Source organism: Festucalex cinctus, chromosome 4 (genome assembly GCF_051991245.1).
Source record: "Festucalex cinctus isolate MCC-2025b chromosome 4, RoL_Fcin_1.0, whole genome shotgun sequence".
Taxonomy (NCBI): domain Eukaryota; kingdom Metazoa; phylum Chordata; class Actinopteri; order Syngnathiformes; family Syngnathidae; genus Festucalex; species Festucalex cinctus.
The window spans coordinates 14,013,635-14,029,592 of NC_135414.1; the positions used below are offsets into that span (position 1 = coordinate 14,013,635).

Below are 15,958 nucleotides of genomic sequence, written 5' to 3' on the forward strand. Positions count from 1 at the left end.
TGTTTTCCCTCATTTCTATCTCTGTCATTTACTGATCCTGCGTGCGTGTGTGTGTGCTCATAGGCTGTCCACTGCTCCTCTGGGATGTTTTGAATGCAGGGAACACGTTGGTGTCACTTGTCATTAAAGTTAACCAGCTTCAACCGTGAGATAGTTGTACATTGTCTTGAGACGATATAAAAATGCTCCTCTATTTATAACCAAGTCCATATTGGCTAATGATTTAATGTCGTGTTGTGGTTTATTTGCTTCACCCTCCTTCAGAACTCATTCTGAGATCCTTTTAATTCATTATCGTGTTGACGGCACTCCTCAGAGGCTAAAAGCTTTTCTGTGGTCCAGGCGCAAAACAATTTTCAGATCTTCCTGATTATCAAGGTCAGTGCAACTCCAACTTTGCATAGATGTTATTTTTACTTTTAATCACATTACTTGATGCCCGCCTCCCCTTTTCACAGTTTTCTATTTCACATATAAAAAGACACACGCTTATTAATATGCTTCAGGAGTTGATGCAGACCAGGTTTTGGTGACTAATGCTGTTAAGGATTGCAAGCTAATCCTGCTCTGTGAGCAGCCAAGAGGAAAATCCTGTGGTGACTGATGAGAGCCGATTCATCACATGAATGCTGCTCGTGCGGCATTTCTTCTCAATTTCTTCAAAATGTTTCTTCTAAACAAAAACAATACACAGGCTCGATACACCTACACACACGCACACACGCTTGTGTTGTTGTCCTTATTTGAGCTCTTGATATTACATATTCACTGGCCTCTAAACTGTTACTTTACAGGAGATAAACTGACTGTAAAACTCCTCTTGAAATTTGGTTCTGTGAAATATTCATTTGATCCATTTTGTGACGTGAGGGGGGGTTGGTTTGGCTTATCATATTGATCACATTTATATTCTCCCATATTGGTCACAGCATTAGAAAATGACTCAACTGACTTAATGTGGCAGGAGGGTGCAAAATAATAATTGACGCCAGACTGCATTTTAATTTATTCTCACAGGTTGTGGTCTCTGTAGAGTTATGGTAATTTGAACATTTGCAGTGATGAATATGTTTACATTTATTTTACATACAGAATAGTCTGACGACAGTTTTAGTTTGTAAATCTCCCCAAACGTGAGTCAAAATGAAACATTTGAATGCTATTCATCGTGACTGTGCACGACATCAATGTGAGTGAAGATATGGATGCAAGACTAAAACACTATGCATTATTTTCAGTGGCGCAATATACTGTCATGTCACTGATATGGCGCAAGTGAAGAGCAAGAAACAAATTGAGTGTCATGTGAGGAAAATGAACAGAGCCAAATGGCAATATGTGTGAGAAAAAACAAACAAAGACGCTGGCGCTTCATAGAATGAAGCTGGATGGAAAAGGTTTACCATTCCTGAAATAATAAACACATGCTTTGATAGCAGGGAGCATAAACGAGACAGACATGCAGTATATTACATGCATGTCACATCAGATATTGTGGCCTGATCTCTGTCAAACAAATCTAAATTAAATTCAAATTCATTCTAGGGTCAGAGGTTTAGGGGTGCTGAGTAGGAGGGGCATAGGTCAGGCGGCAGTTTGGCAATCTCCCAAGCTGAAGGTCGTGAGTTTGTTCCTCAACTCTTGAATGACTTTTATTTTATATATATTTAGTCAAATTTACTCTACAGAATGTATTTTGTAGGTGAATGAGTAGTTGAATGTAAAGCATTTTGAGGACCTTGTAAGGTGGAAAGGTGCTGTATTAAAAAAACACAAAAAACAAACAAACAAAAAACAACAACAACAGAATAATAAATTAAGTACCTAAAAATGAAATACCATTTGTGTTCTGTATCCAGCCTGGCTCTCTTTTGTTGCTTTGTATTTTTGTATATACAGACTCTGTTTCCCGTGTCTCGTCTGTGCTCGTTCTAACTTCTGACCTCACGTGATATGGTGCTGACTCTGACCGTGCACCTGAAATGTTTCCTAGCTAGAAAAAAGTGTCATCTAAGTCCTACCTAACAATTTAATTGCTGTAATTTTGTGAAAATACTATGTTATGTTTCAACAAAGTACTGCATGTTAACATATGTCAGGACAAACATTTTAAAAAAAAATAACCCCAAAAAAAAGAACGAAATGCTTAACATGGGATTCCCAATAAGTCATGAACTAAGCGGTTTGTGCGAAACGTACTCACGACTAGACGAGGCAGCGAAAACTAGACCAGAAATGGCGAGAAGGGATCGTGGATCAAAACATGTGGAGGTATAGCTAGCTATCATTCATTGGGATGAATCGTTCGACAAACAGAATGTGTGTTCCGCTGTTCCCTTTATAGGCTGTGGATGACTCTCATAGGCTGCTGATTACATTAGGCAGTTGCAACGCAAAGGACACAGTCTGAGAAAACACACTTGACAATGGCGAGCCTTTGGTAAAGAGTCAGACTTAGGTTGCAGAGATGTCAAGCAGATAATAATATAATGTACAAATGTTATTAGACAATCCATCTCTAAACCAGAGTGTGGACTATGAGGATGATCACTGCTGACAAACTGACCGACCAAATAAAGGGAAGGCGAAAAGGAGTAGACAAGGCAGCCAAACAAAACTGGGAAAAGAGACGTTAACAGACACTGACACACATCCTTGTCTACATAACATGAAAAGAACTCAAAAGAATACCGAGGGACATTGCGCAATGACAAACACAATCTCCAATCTATCATATCGATATCCGCCTGTCTGTATTAGCTTGCTTACTCAGGGTAATCAATAATTTTTTTCTAATTTTTGATCCAGGTCTTGTATTGGATCTCCTTAGATTGTGTGGGGTCGTAGCCAATGAATGTTAAACTTAAATGTTATTACCAGTTATGATTTATATGTTTCCATGTCTTCACTGTGCAGTAAAAAAGAGGCCAAAGTAAATCAAGTCCACCGTGAATGTAAACTTGACTGTATTCTTCTGGGCTTTCTCATTCTTGTTTTCATGTGTTTTCTTTTTGCTCATATCAATTTGCTCTTTCAACATCCTTTGTGTACTCTTTCCTCCAGGTTCTTCTCTCTGGGCTGATCGGCGTGGTGTCGTGGAAGCGGCCACTCTCGCTGGTGGTGAGTATTATCTGAACGCCTCCACGCTGCACCGCTAATCTGACAGACTGATTCACAAGAGGCAACCTTTTATTGAGATGCTTTATTTGTGGTCAGATAGGGTGACCAATGAAAGTGGAAATTGTATATAAGAACTTGCTGAAACTACAATTGCACAACGGGAAATGCAATATACAAATAGAACAGCCCATGCCAAGGTAATTTTAGACATATTTGAATAACCATTCATGTGTTGCATTACTTAAACAAAAACAAAATAGTGACACGTAAAAGCCATTAAAAAATAATAATAATAATAATACATACATATATATATATATATATATATATATATATATATATATATATATAGAGAGAGAGAGAGAGAGAGAGAGAGAGAGAGAGAGAGAGAGAGAGAGGGAGAGAGAGAGAGAGAGAGATGCTTTTGACCTCTACTACTAAATCCATTTATAGTGCAGACAACTTTTACTAACTGAAACATCATCCCAGTAGAGCACAACAAAAGGTAATAACTCAACTCCTAAAATGCAATCATAAAATTCTCTTTTCCAAAGGTATTGGGAGAGTGGGACCTATTACTTAATTTGTGTTGTAAATTCAAAACATTTGGGTTTGACAACAAAATATTCCTTTTCGTCAAGAGATGAGTAGTTCAGCTTTTTTCAAGTATTTAGAACTGATTCACAATTTATATGATAACAGTTTTTGTTTGAAGGCACACATTTTTTATGTGAGCAAATATATTACATGAGGATTGGTAAGTGTTTTGTTTCTGAGTGGTTAAACTATAAATAATGCTGTTTTTGATGTGGCTTTCACCTGTGAAGCCTATATATTTATACGTGTTTAACCACCTGACAGAAAGCAGTAAGTCGATCAGTTCCATGAGACAAACTCATAGTCACACAGCCATTTGGAATATTCCAAAGAACACAGAAACCACTAGTGAATAGCAGAACAGGTTTATCAAGAAAACCAGTAACAGTTAATCACAGGATCATGATGAGAGCTTCAACAAACTGCAACAACCTCCAGAGGGCAGGAGTGAAGGCTCTTGAACACTTCTTGAAGACTTCTTGAACAGTACAAAGGCTCCACCACAAAATGCAAAACTCTAATTAGCAAGAAGAATAGGAAGGCAGGCTGAGCCTCAAAAAATCTGGGACAAGTTTTATAAACTGAGCGCAGACAAAGATTGACCTTTACCAAAGTGAGAGAAAGGCTCAAGCTTTGAGAACAAAATGATTTGTTCATAACGCCAATATGCAAGCTCATCTGAGTGCAGGTATGACACAGCCTGAGTTTGCTAACACCTTCCGGAATGTGCTTGTTACTTTCATTGATATAAAAAATGAACTCAAAAGTCTACATAAACATTTTTGACTCAAAACAAGGGAGGCATTAATAAAGTGAAAATATAAGGAGAGTTCATTCTCCAAACTTAAAAACATCCATAAATCCATCCATCCATTTTCTGAACCGCTTGCTCCTCACAAGGGTTGCTGGAGCCTATCCCAGCTGGCTATGTGCAGTAGGCGGGGTACACCCTGAACTGGTTGCCAGCCAATCGCAGAACTTAAAAACAATAGAGCATATTTTTTACCTACTAATTTTACAAATAAAAGGGGCTCAGGGTGGAAAATGGAAAAAACATTACAAAAGAAGAGTTGTGTATCCGACATTTAATACAAAAAGTCCTGGAAGTAAAAATTCAACTGTTGTTTTATTGTCTCATATTTTCTCATTATCTTTTGATACCAAAGCTAAATGTATTCAGTCTAAGGCAAAAACAAAATAAATTGTTCTCACTTCTTCAATACTTTTGAAAGTGCATTCGGTCACAATGAATAAACATTTTATCCAAAGCAATAATTATAGTTATGGGTTTGGGTGAAATATAATAACTTGAATGTTTCCATCCCTTACTTTAGTTTTTTTTTTTTTTTACTTTAACAACAATAACTGAGCTAACGATGGTCATGAATATTAAACAGTTGAGTCCTTTTTCCTATGCCATGAAAGCAAGTTTCATATTGGCCAATCACATTGCACGATGTACAGCTCATTGGTCTGTCTGATTAAAAATCATTTTATCTCGATGACTCCACATTCCCTTCTCCTGTGAGTGATGCATTAATACATACAGTAGATGTAAATGTACTGTAAATGATGTCCGTAAACTATTTCATTGCACTGTTATTTAAAGTAGAAAAAAAAAAAAAAAAGAGTGCAGTAAAGGTTCGAGCCACTCATCCAACTATTTCATGCTGTCTTAATGCCATAAATAATCTCATCTCAGTTCTGCAGCTTTCGCACATTGTCTTCAACCTCCTCATCTCTGTATCTCTTTCTCTCTCCCTCTCTCTCTCTCTCTGCAGATTGCCTTTTTCGCTTCCTTTAGTTTTATCACGCAGCTAAGCAGATCCTCTCCACTCACATTTCTGTCTCCCTTCCCCCATCTTTCATTCGTCTTTGTGTAACGTTAGACCAGAGAAGAGATTTGATTCATAGCCGCTCTCTAGGATCAAAGAAAACATCCCGTCATTTTGATAGTGGAGTGGAAAATTTCCATACACATAGCGCACTGCAACACAGATAAATCCTCTTTCATTTCGTTCTTTTATAAGCATGTGCAATTTTCCAGAGTAGTTTGTGTCACTCTTGTCCTTCCTTAGGTGTATAAGGTAACATGTCATGTGCATTTTCTGAACGTTGCTTGCTAGTAAAGTTCAGTTCTGTCAGGCAGCGTTTGACTGGCATGTGTGACTTTTTAAGACCTTGCACCATTTCACCACAAAACTGTGGGCTAGCTGACACGAACTACTGCAAAACTGCAACCATCATTCTTGTCAAAGAGTTTCATAGCCATCCTGTTACCTTGAAATTCACCAAGGTTGGTTTTCCACCAGGGGTCTATTTCACAAAGCAGGTTTAGTGAGAACCCTGAGTCAACAAACTCTGAAATGTGGGAAAGTCTGCGTCTTCCGTTTCAGAAAAAGAGGTAACTCTAGCCTGTTTCATAAAAAGAGGTCATTTAAGCTCTCGGTCAGTTACCGTAGTAACATTGTCCATGAACCTAACCTGGTCGGTAGCAGGTTTTTCACAATGAACCTTGAGTTTTTCCCTGTACCCGCCTTCTTTCAGCCGCACACGGCATTGTATTTCCTCATTCATTCAGTCCGCTGCGGCAAGTTTTTGCGTAAATATGCCTAGTATGTTACGGGTCCAGGAATGGGTACCGCAGTAACAAAAAGGTCACCTGTATTTGTATTTACGATGTGCCTTGCTCTCTCCCCAGATTTTGTCTGCGGAGCGGTAGCAACGTTCCGCCTCCGCACATGTCCTGACCCGGAAGTGCTAAACCAACCAATTACTTCCTCTTTATCTCAAATTACAAAAAGAAGATATTCCTACCATATTAAGGCAACAAAAAAAAAAATGTTGTCATCAGCATCCATGGAAACAAATATATATATATGTAAAAAAAAAAAATATAGAAAAGAAATTCGTTTTTTTATTTTTATTTTCTTCATACAAATGTGATCACCCTTCTCTAGGGGGTTCACGCCTATAATCTATAGCATAAAGTCCACTTTTGTTAGGAACATGGCATGTCCTTTTGACAATGACTCTATTGATGAAGGTGCTGCAATATTGCCCAGGGAATTAAAATATTCGTTGTGAGATTGTTATCAGACAGTGCAGATCTGCTGACGTTTCTGGATATTTTGACTGACATCATTATGTCAGAAAGGATGTAAGTGATTTCTTGACTGAACAGGCTTGGAGGTCCCTTGAATTTGCATTTAAAAAAAACAATAATTTGAATAGTGACACTTAATTTATGATTTAACAGGACTTTTTTTTTTCCTCACAGGATCAGGTGATTTTCAATAGTTTTTTTTGTTTCTTTATCAATAATCACCCCCCGTGATTGTCTGGCACCCAGTTCAACGTGTACCCCGCCTACTGCCCGAAGTCAACTGATACTATCTGCAACCATTTTGATGACATGAGAAGTACCCTACCCTGTTGTTGTGGAGTGACAGTACCTAATAACTTTATATTTTTGGATAGAAGCGTGTCTGCGGTTGGTTAAGACAGAGACAATAATGAGCTCAACATGGAGGGTATCATTGTCATCCAGGACTGGGCTCGCTTAGACACCTGCTCATAATTAGCGGAGCGCAACCAACTCGTAATGTTTGTATGTGTTAATTAAAAGGACATTTTTAACTTAGTGCTGCCAAAGTTAAAGCGTTAAGTCATTGATTAACCACAAAAAAATACCACATTAATCATGTATTGACACAGATTAATCGCACCATTAATTTTGACCGCAGATGATTCTTTAGCTTGACAGCGGATGGTTATGTTGAAGGTAGCACAGGTTCTGTTTGAGCAATAAACAAAACTACAGTAACGCATTTAATAAATGTTTGCGTATGGCATTCAGAATATTTTTTCATGTCAAACAGTCAAACTACTGGGGTAAGTTTTTCTTTAGAAAAAGAGGAAGATGAGAGTGTGCAGTGGAACAAAAAATGTTGACGACGGCCTCATAATATTAAATGTCGAAAGAATTAACACATAACAGATGCTTTTCCAAATTTGGCGGGCAAAAAATGTTGCTAAAAAGCCTTTTTAATTAAGTGATTAATCGTGAGTGATGAATCAAAATTCTAAGATGTGATTAATCTAATTAAAACTTTTTATCATTTGACAGCTCTAATTGAATTATTATCCCAGCTTAGTTGGACTTGACAACTATCGTTGCATTTTCTAAAGTGCTGAATTGAAAATGTGGTCATAAATACATAAATAAATAAATAAATACAAAAATAAATACATAAATAAATACATAAATAAATAAATACATAAATAAATACATAAATAAAATACTTGGACCTGCAACATTGCAACATTTGCATAAAAATATAACAATAAGTACAAAGTAGTTGTAGTTATAGAATTACCGTATTTGATTAGCTCATGACCCTAATGAAGACAAGTTGTATAGAAAATGAATGGATGGAGATTTGATTAATCAGTATGATATTCCATCCACCCATTTTCAATACTGCTCATGCTGCACTTGCCTGTTTCGAGAATACATTCATCAACTGAATGAAAAAAAGCATCTCAAAGACTGTGAGTATTCAACCTTCTAAATGCATGCGACTACTGGGACCGCATCTCTGTTTGCTTCTCAGCTCATCTCACAGGAAATGAGATGCAGCTGAATGTTTCCAAATCACTGAATTCTTTTTTTTTTTTAATTATTATTCACGTAGTCCGTGACGTGTTCAGTCAAGTGTCCTTGACGTGTGGCTCTTCAGTGCATCCACTGACTTTCAAAGCGACAGGTTGGACCTGGAGTGGGTCAAAGAAACAAAGAATATCTCACGTTCAAGGCGCTTACCAATGTTTCTGTCGATGTTGTGGTTTACTAGCCTGACTTCTGTTCTATATGGAAGTGTGGATGGTTGTCTGTCTGTCTGTTTGTCCTTTGAATTGACTAATGACCAATCCAGGATGTAGGCTGCCTGCTGCTCAAAGTCAGCTTCGATCAGATCCAGCTTCAGTAGGATAAGTGGTATAGACAGACGGATGGATTGTCACGCCGCCACGCTGGTGGCGGGCCATGCTTTTATTTTTTAGTCATGTTTCCTGGTTTATTTTGAAATCACCAACTCCCCTCTCACCTCAGGTCACTTACCCTTCCTGCTGCTCAGCTCATTACCGGTCCACGCCCTTGATTGTCTCCACCTGCTACCAATCACCCCGGTCATAAAAGCCATCACCCACAACCTGCAGTTTGCCGAAGTGTCACAACCCGTGCATGGAAGCGTCCTCATAGCCCTTGAACCACAGTCCGTGTTTTTGCCTTGCCTTGCCTTGCCTTGCCTTGCCTTGCCTTGCCTTGCCTTGCCTTGCCTTGCCTTGCCTTGCCTTGCCTTGCCTTGCCTTGCCTTGCCTTGCCTTGTCTTGCGCCCTTAGTTTGCCCCTTGTTTTCCTCCCTAGCGGAGCGCTTTTTGTTGTCCCCGTTTTTGAGTGCCCTTTTTGTCTCTCCAGTTTGGAGCTCCTTTTGTTCAGCGTTTTTCCCCTCTTTAAGAGGCGTCTTGTGTTTCCTGTCATTTAAACTGCAGCCTTGTTGGCCAACTTACCATCTGCGTCTGAGTCCTACCTCTTCACGTCGTGTCATGGATAAACCGGATGGAACCGATTATCGGTGCCGATATTTGGCACAGGGCTCATGATGTATGTATATATATATATATATATTAGGGGAGTACCGGCGGTATCGGCCTTGAAAAACTCATATCTGTCTATTGCTATTATGTACAAAAGCACAATATTGTGCTTTTATTTCCAATTTGAGTATCATGAGCTTTTTTTTTGTTGTTGTTGAAAACATCACCAACCTCCTCACAATACTGTGATCATTTTTGCATTGTGAGGTTCATATCGTGATCATTTTCAGATCATAACATTAGGATATTGTAGCATCCCAAATATAATAGTTCATAGATAGCAATGAAAGCATTTACGTAAATGACAAAATTTTTTACAAGCATCTTCATAGATAGTTACTTCCATATAACACTATATCAATGATGCAAATAACTATTTCACTACACTAGTTTCAAATATCAATATTTCTGGTTAAATATGCAAGCTGTCAAAATTAATTTCAGCAACTTTTTGATATAAACAGTCACAAATTTTTGGCCATGGATGTGATGTTGCTCTAATGAATTATGGAAGGGACGTACAAATAATTAGAAAGTATAAGGACAAATAACTGAACAGATACATGGCCAAAAATAATAATGTACGGTAAATGTAATTTGTTTGCAATCCCTATCACTAAAGCACACGCATATGAAATGTTTCATTAAGATTCATGCAGACACAAAACATAAAATACATTTTGCTCCCCTGTTATTCATAAAATTCAGTTTGCTTTGGGTGACATTGTTTTCTTACAAGCTTACAAAATACTACTGTGGGGATACATTTGACTCATATTTAGTTTACACACTTCTGCTTCTCATAACAAAATCCACACATAAAGCACATAAAGCCCCATTTGTGGTCTCAAGGGTGCGTGCGCACACACAAATGTATACCTCCAGAAATGTACACATGCTGTATACAATAATCCAAAATTTCCAAAGTCTTTCCATATGGCCCATATTTCTGTAGGAGGCCTGGTGTGACAGCAGTGCGTTTATGAGATATGAGTCATCCCATGACCCTGACAAACCATAAACAACACGGTACAGAATGAACGAGGATATACAATGTGAGAGAGGAAGACGGTCTAGTGACTAATAACCAGGAGGGAACAATGGAGTAAAACCGTACAAAGAAACACCAGAGCAGCACAACAATGTAGATGACAGTGCCATCTTTGAAAGGCTTCTCATGATGAAATCATTCAAAACATTATCAGACCAATTAAGGCCAGTTTGACAGCTGCTGGAAGCCTCTCTCATTCTCTCTGTCACTGGCAGGGATTACTTTGAGTGTGTTTGCAGTCCCACACTGAAGCTGGTCCAGCCTCAGCTAAAAGTGGAGCAACTTATTGCTTTGGGCCCCTGGTAGCCGCTATGGTGGCCTCAAAATGGCAATACTGACTTCCCTCGTGCATCCTAAAACATCATGTCATTCTCTTTTTCTCTCGTGCTATGCCTTTGCAATTGGTTAGGTTGTTATTTTGTCATCAGAATTACACAGGAATGTGAGCTATAATACACATTTTTACACCTACACAATTATGCAAATAGCCCAATCAGGGTTATCTGTTTGGGTTATGTGTCTGTCATCTGTTGCTCTCCATTAATCAGAATGTAGACTCACATCTAACTAATACAGCCAAACACATTCAATAATTCTTTCTTCTATTAGAGATTGTCATTTCTTTTTTTGCCATATCATTCTCAATCTTATGTTATCTGCTGGATGTGGCCTCGAGGCTCGTAACATACAAAAAAACCAAAAACTGCACCTCTTGTATAGCGTCAAAATGACAAGTGTTTTGTAGAATGATAGTAGCTAGAAACAGCTACTATATTTGAGTGGGTAATAGCATATGAACACAAACAAGATTGTTTGCTTTGAACACCCACATTGGACACAATAGTGTTGATGATTTTCCTCATGAATAGCAATTTGGAAATACAAGCAAGGTTAAAAAAAGAAAAAGGTTGAGAGGTTGAGACAACGGTTTTCATTTTTTTTTTTTTCAATCTTTTGTTTGTGTTTTCTTTATAACTATGCCGTCTTCATTATTAATAGGGGAGTTGTTTATGTTCTCTAATATAGTGAAGAAGCTACACAATGAATTTGAAGTACACATTGATGTGGCTGTAATGTGTTTTGTGAGTGGGACTACTTTGGGGGAGGGGGGTTTGGGGGGATACATTATCGCAGCCTTTTTCAGAAATGTAATTTGCAGAAACACTGGAACAAAAATTAAGCAGTCATTCTGTCTCTTTTTAACTCAACTCAACTTTATTTATAAAGCACTGTAAAACGAGCATTGTTGTATACAAAGTGCTGTACATGAAACAGGAATCGGTCATGCAGTAAAGATAAAGATTAAGATAAGTAAAATAACAAAACATTGTAAGCAAGTATACATGACCTGAGCTGTGTGAGTCGTGTTATCGCCCCTCACGGTCAGATGGCTGCAACACAACAACAAAAAAATAGAGCGCAGTCTGACTGCTCAGATCATGACAGATCCAAAGCAATAAATATTTTACATTTTAACTTAATTGATGCCGATTGAACTATTCATCTGTAGCTGTCGGTAATGTGCAAAGTGAGTTTTGTTGATGAAATGCGGTATCGACAAAATGCATTAAATATGATTTGTATGCAAGTCAAATACGATGCCCATACGACAACTGCATAAGTGCCACAGGAACTGTTTCTAAAATATTTACTACTTTGCAGATGCTGACATTATGATGGACTATATTAAAAAAAAAGGTGGGGGTGGTGGTGGCAAACGTTACCTAAATGGACGCTGCCTTGAATAACAATAAACTCAAATGTAGCAGACGGGCTTCAATAATATGGACACATTTATAATGGCTGTTTTTTGGCTGTGGGTGAGCAGCACAAATGTGCTCTGCTCTCATCACTTGGTTTTATTCTTCTCCTTCACTAGCTCTGCAAGCTGCTTGGTGTCATCTGGAGAAATGTTTGGGGGAAGTAGAGGCATTCAGGCAGGTTCCAGCAGTTTGTATTCTTTTGTTAAGTGAATGAGCACCGTGCGGTCAGGTCACTTGTCATAAAGCAGGGAATTGTGGTTTGCACAGTTATATCAGCCATATTTCACAGTCTAATGAATTGACTCTAGCACAGCCAACAAGCATGCCTGCTTGCTGCTCTCTCTGTAATTGTCCGTGTCAGGAGTACTGTAGTCTATACAGCAGACTATTAAGTCCATCTTTCCAGCCAGCCATGCGTCAACATGTATACATACCGCTTATTACATGAAATGTTGTCGATAGCAGGGGATGGGGGGTCATCTCAACTGCCACTGGTACTGTTGGTTTGTAATACATGTACGTTTGACCACACTTTAAGCAAATAATGTGAAGCCCACAGCAAAGCTGACTCACAATCTCAGTTATCCATCCATCCATTATCTGAATCACTTTTCCTAGACTTAAAAAAAAAAAGTTTTCTTTCAATAAGCTGTTCAGTCAGAATGCAGAATGTATTGTTACAATTGCTTTGTTCCTTTGTACACCTTTGCACTGACTACACTTGAAAGTGTAGTTTCAGAAGTGTATTTTTGCAGCTGTCCCTCGAGTTAAAGTTGCTGAAATAAAGAAATGTGTTGTTACTTAATAGAAATATGACTATATATATGCTCACATTGCGCTCCAGTGAAAAAAAATTGATTGTGCTGAAAGATTGCCTGTCAGCGAGCATGTATTTGTCCTGATTAGAAGGCAAGTTAAAAACCAATTTCTACTGTCTGTTCCAGTCCAGTTCAAGTGACAGACATTTTCTGAGAGTGTCATTTATGTCTCAACGTGTGGAACAGGGTGTCACATTTGGCTGGATGCCGAAATACATTTTCATCAGTTCAGTGCTTAGTCTTTTGTTATACATCCTTGAAAGAATTGAACAGGAGTGGCATAATGTACATCAACTAAGTGGATGAGGATGTGTTCACAACGAAGCCGCTTTTAGTTTTTGTTAACAGTTCAGCCTTGGTGGAGGTCTGTACTGGCATTCTAGTTATATGGACATTATGGCATTGCTACAACAACAAATCTAATACTGGCCTTAGATTTTTGCACAGTACGCTGTTGTATCTTCACACATACTTCAAAAAGGAAGAGAAAGTATGGCGGAAATGTTTTATCACATAAAACCGCTTCCAGGATTCACCCAGACTGACTGACTTTTTTTTTTTTTTTTTTTTTTTTTTTCCTTCTGTCACCTAGCTGCCAGACTGAGAAAAAGACCATGCAAGCTGGAAATGAGAGTGTTCGGTCTTTGGTTAGTTTGTATGAGCACGGACTCTTCTCACTTCTCCTGACACCAAATCATTTCTTCTTCATACAGCGATTCTGCCAATAGACTATCAAATCAGAATCCAACTGTGAAAGAAAAAAATAAAAGATGAAATCTTTGTGGTGGTGGGTACATTCCTCCAAGGGGAGCAATGTACATGCAAACGTGCATTATGGATTGCAAGCAAAGTTTCTCTGATTCTGAGCCTGTGGTTTTCTTAACTCTCTGATGTATTTTAAACTTGAGGAATGTATTCGATTTCTTTCTACACTTCCTAAGAAGGAGCTCTCTTCTCTCTTCGGGAGTGCGTGAGTTTATCTAGTCCATGTTATTAATCATAAGATCAGATATGATGCTTCATCAGTTTTGGAGTTTGACAGTGTCTCTTGATACTCTTTTTTTTCTTTTTCTTTTTTTGTATGTCTTCTTTGGTATCGCGTGGTTTTAGGATTGGATCACCACGGACGTTGTTGACGCTGTTTTCCATTGAGAATGGCATTATAATGTACTCTTCTATTATTAATTCTAAAAATGATTGCTGATTGATGATGTTGCCTGTCATTTTAATGGTGCTTTCCTTCACTGCCTTTGTGGAGAATTTGCAACAAGCACCTGCCTGGCACCACGTCAAGCTGAGAGAAGTGTGTCGTAGGCTATGACGCAAATCTTCACTGACAGAAATGTTGAAATGTATTATTTAATCCACATATTTTACATCACAAGAGTTAACATGTACACAGAAGAAAGAATCACATTCTTAGGAAGAAAGTTCCCTGTTGTAGCAACATTCCAGGCAGTTCTAAACTTTTTATACATCTTTTCTGCTTGACGTTACTTTTCGAACTTTCGATCTTCCTGCTAATTCCTGCCCAGTGCACATGAATTGTGGCGAGCGATATGGTTTATGGAAAGCATGCAAGTGGATAAAATGGCAGAGGAGTGTGTACATCTCATCAGGTCCCATGGTAATAACCTACACTTGACTAACAAATCCATCCTACTTATGGAGTTCTCACAGTCTTAAATATATATGTATGTTGTGGTGTTTACGTTCTGGTGCATTCCTGAACCGAACCCTTGCTGCCTGCATAAAGCTCAGATGATTGAACCACTACAGTATCACTGACCGGAGTTTGATTTTAGTGCAGTTACAAGAATGTGATTTCAAGCTGCAGTTTAAGATGACCATACTCACAAAGTTGTAACTCAAAATTTCAAGTTGGCTACATTCAAGATTCGAAGGATATTTGTTAATTCAAGCATTTTCATAGTCTTCAAATGCTGCCTGTATCACACTTCCTTCATTAACCTTGTATTGAATGAGCAACAGCAACCTTGGATTATGGGTTATTATTATACTTCCAGTAAACAGAACGTAATTGGGTGCAAAAAACAAAAACAAAAACAAAACGGGTTGCTATATTCATTAGTTCCTTCATTCAGTATGAACACTATCAATTTAAAAAGTAAATACATTGTTTTGACAGCATACGATATGTGGAAACATGCTGTTCTGCTTTGCCACACTTTATTTACAAGAGAGGAACATAAACCGCGCCTGAATGTTGGTTTGTCGGGGAACAGCTGGTGTACAAGTGCACTTAGCTTTCTTAATTGCAGTATAGCGTTGGAAAGTAATGATATGCTTCAAACTTGCTCTTTTGTTTGAATTCAAAGCTTGAGGCAAAGCTTTAGCATATTATGTGCAGCACATCTACAACTTTCTTATTTAAAGTAGATACATTTCAATTCTGGGAGAAAAACATTTCAGATTGTCAATTTCATTGTTTTCATCACAATGCTAGAACATATGCAGTCTAATACTGTTATTGCCACATAATCACACTTTTTCCTCAAATGTACTCTTATCAAACAATAACAGTGGGGCCCTATAGTGAATGATATGAGAACTCATCCCCATGTATGACACTTAATCCCCATATTGAAGGGTATGAATCCCTTTAATTCTCTCTCTTGCAGTACCCACGTGATCATCCGTGATTCCTTATTGCTATCGTCCACATACATGTACGTGCATTAAGTATCAAATGACAGGAAATAACACGTAAGTAATTGTACCAAAGCATGCGCGATGCTTCCGTGAAAGCCAGGCCAGAGACAGAGCAAGGCTGAGTGAATGCAAACCTTTTGGCTCAACATAATGCCTCTTGAAGGATGTCCTCCCCTGAGGCACAAGAAGCAGGAAATGTGGCCCCATATTAATTAGAATATGAATTAAGCTAGACCTCCTTATCTGATAGCTCCAAAAAGCAAGTGCAGCATGATCTAG

General features: G+C 38.3%; 1 protein-coding gene across 2 annotated transcripts in view; it reads left to right on the forward strand.

Moving 5' to 3' along the window:
• The window catches only part of fam189a1 (family with sequence similarity 189 member A1), a 76,526-nt gene that overhangs the window by 33,054 nt on the left and 27,514 nt on the right, over positions 1-15,958 (forward strand). The window contains exon 2 of one of the 2 annotated variants that reach the window (XM_077519073.1): positions 3,064-3,120. In XM_077519073.1, the coding sequence (XP_077375199.1) occupies positions 3,064-3,120 (57 nt within the window). Of the gene's footprint in view, positions 1-3,063; positions 3,121-8,542; positions 9,382-15,958 lie in introns of those variants that run through there. The other variant, XM_077519074.1, reaches the window with a different exon arrangement.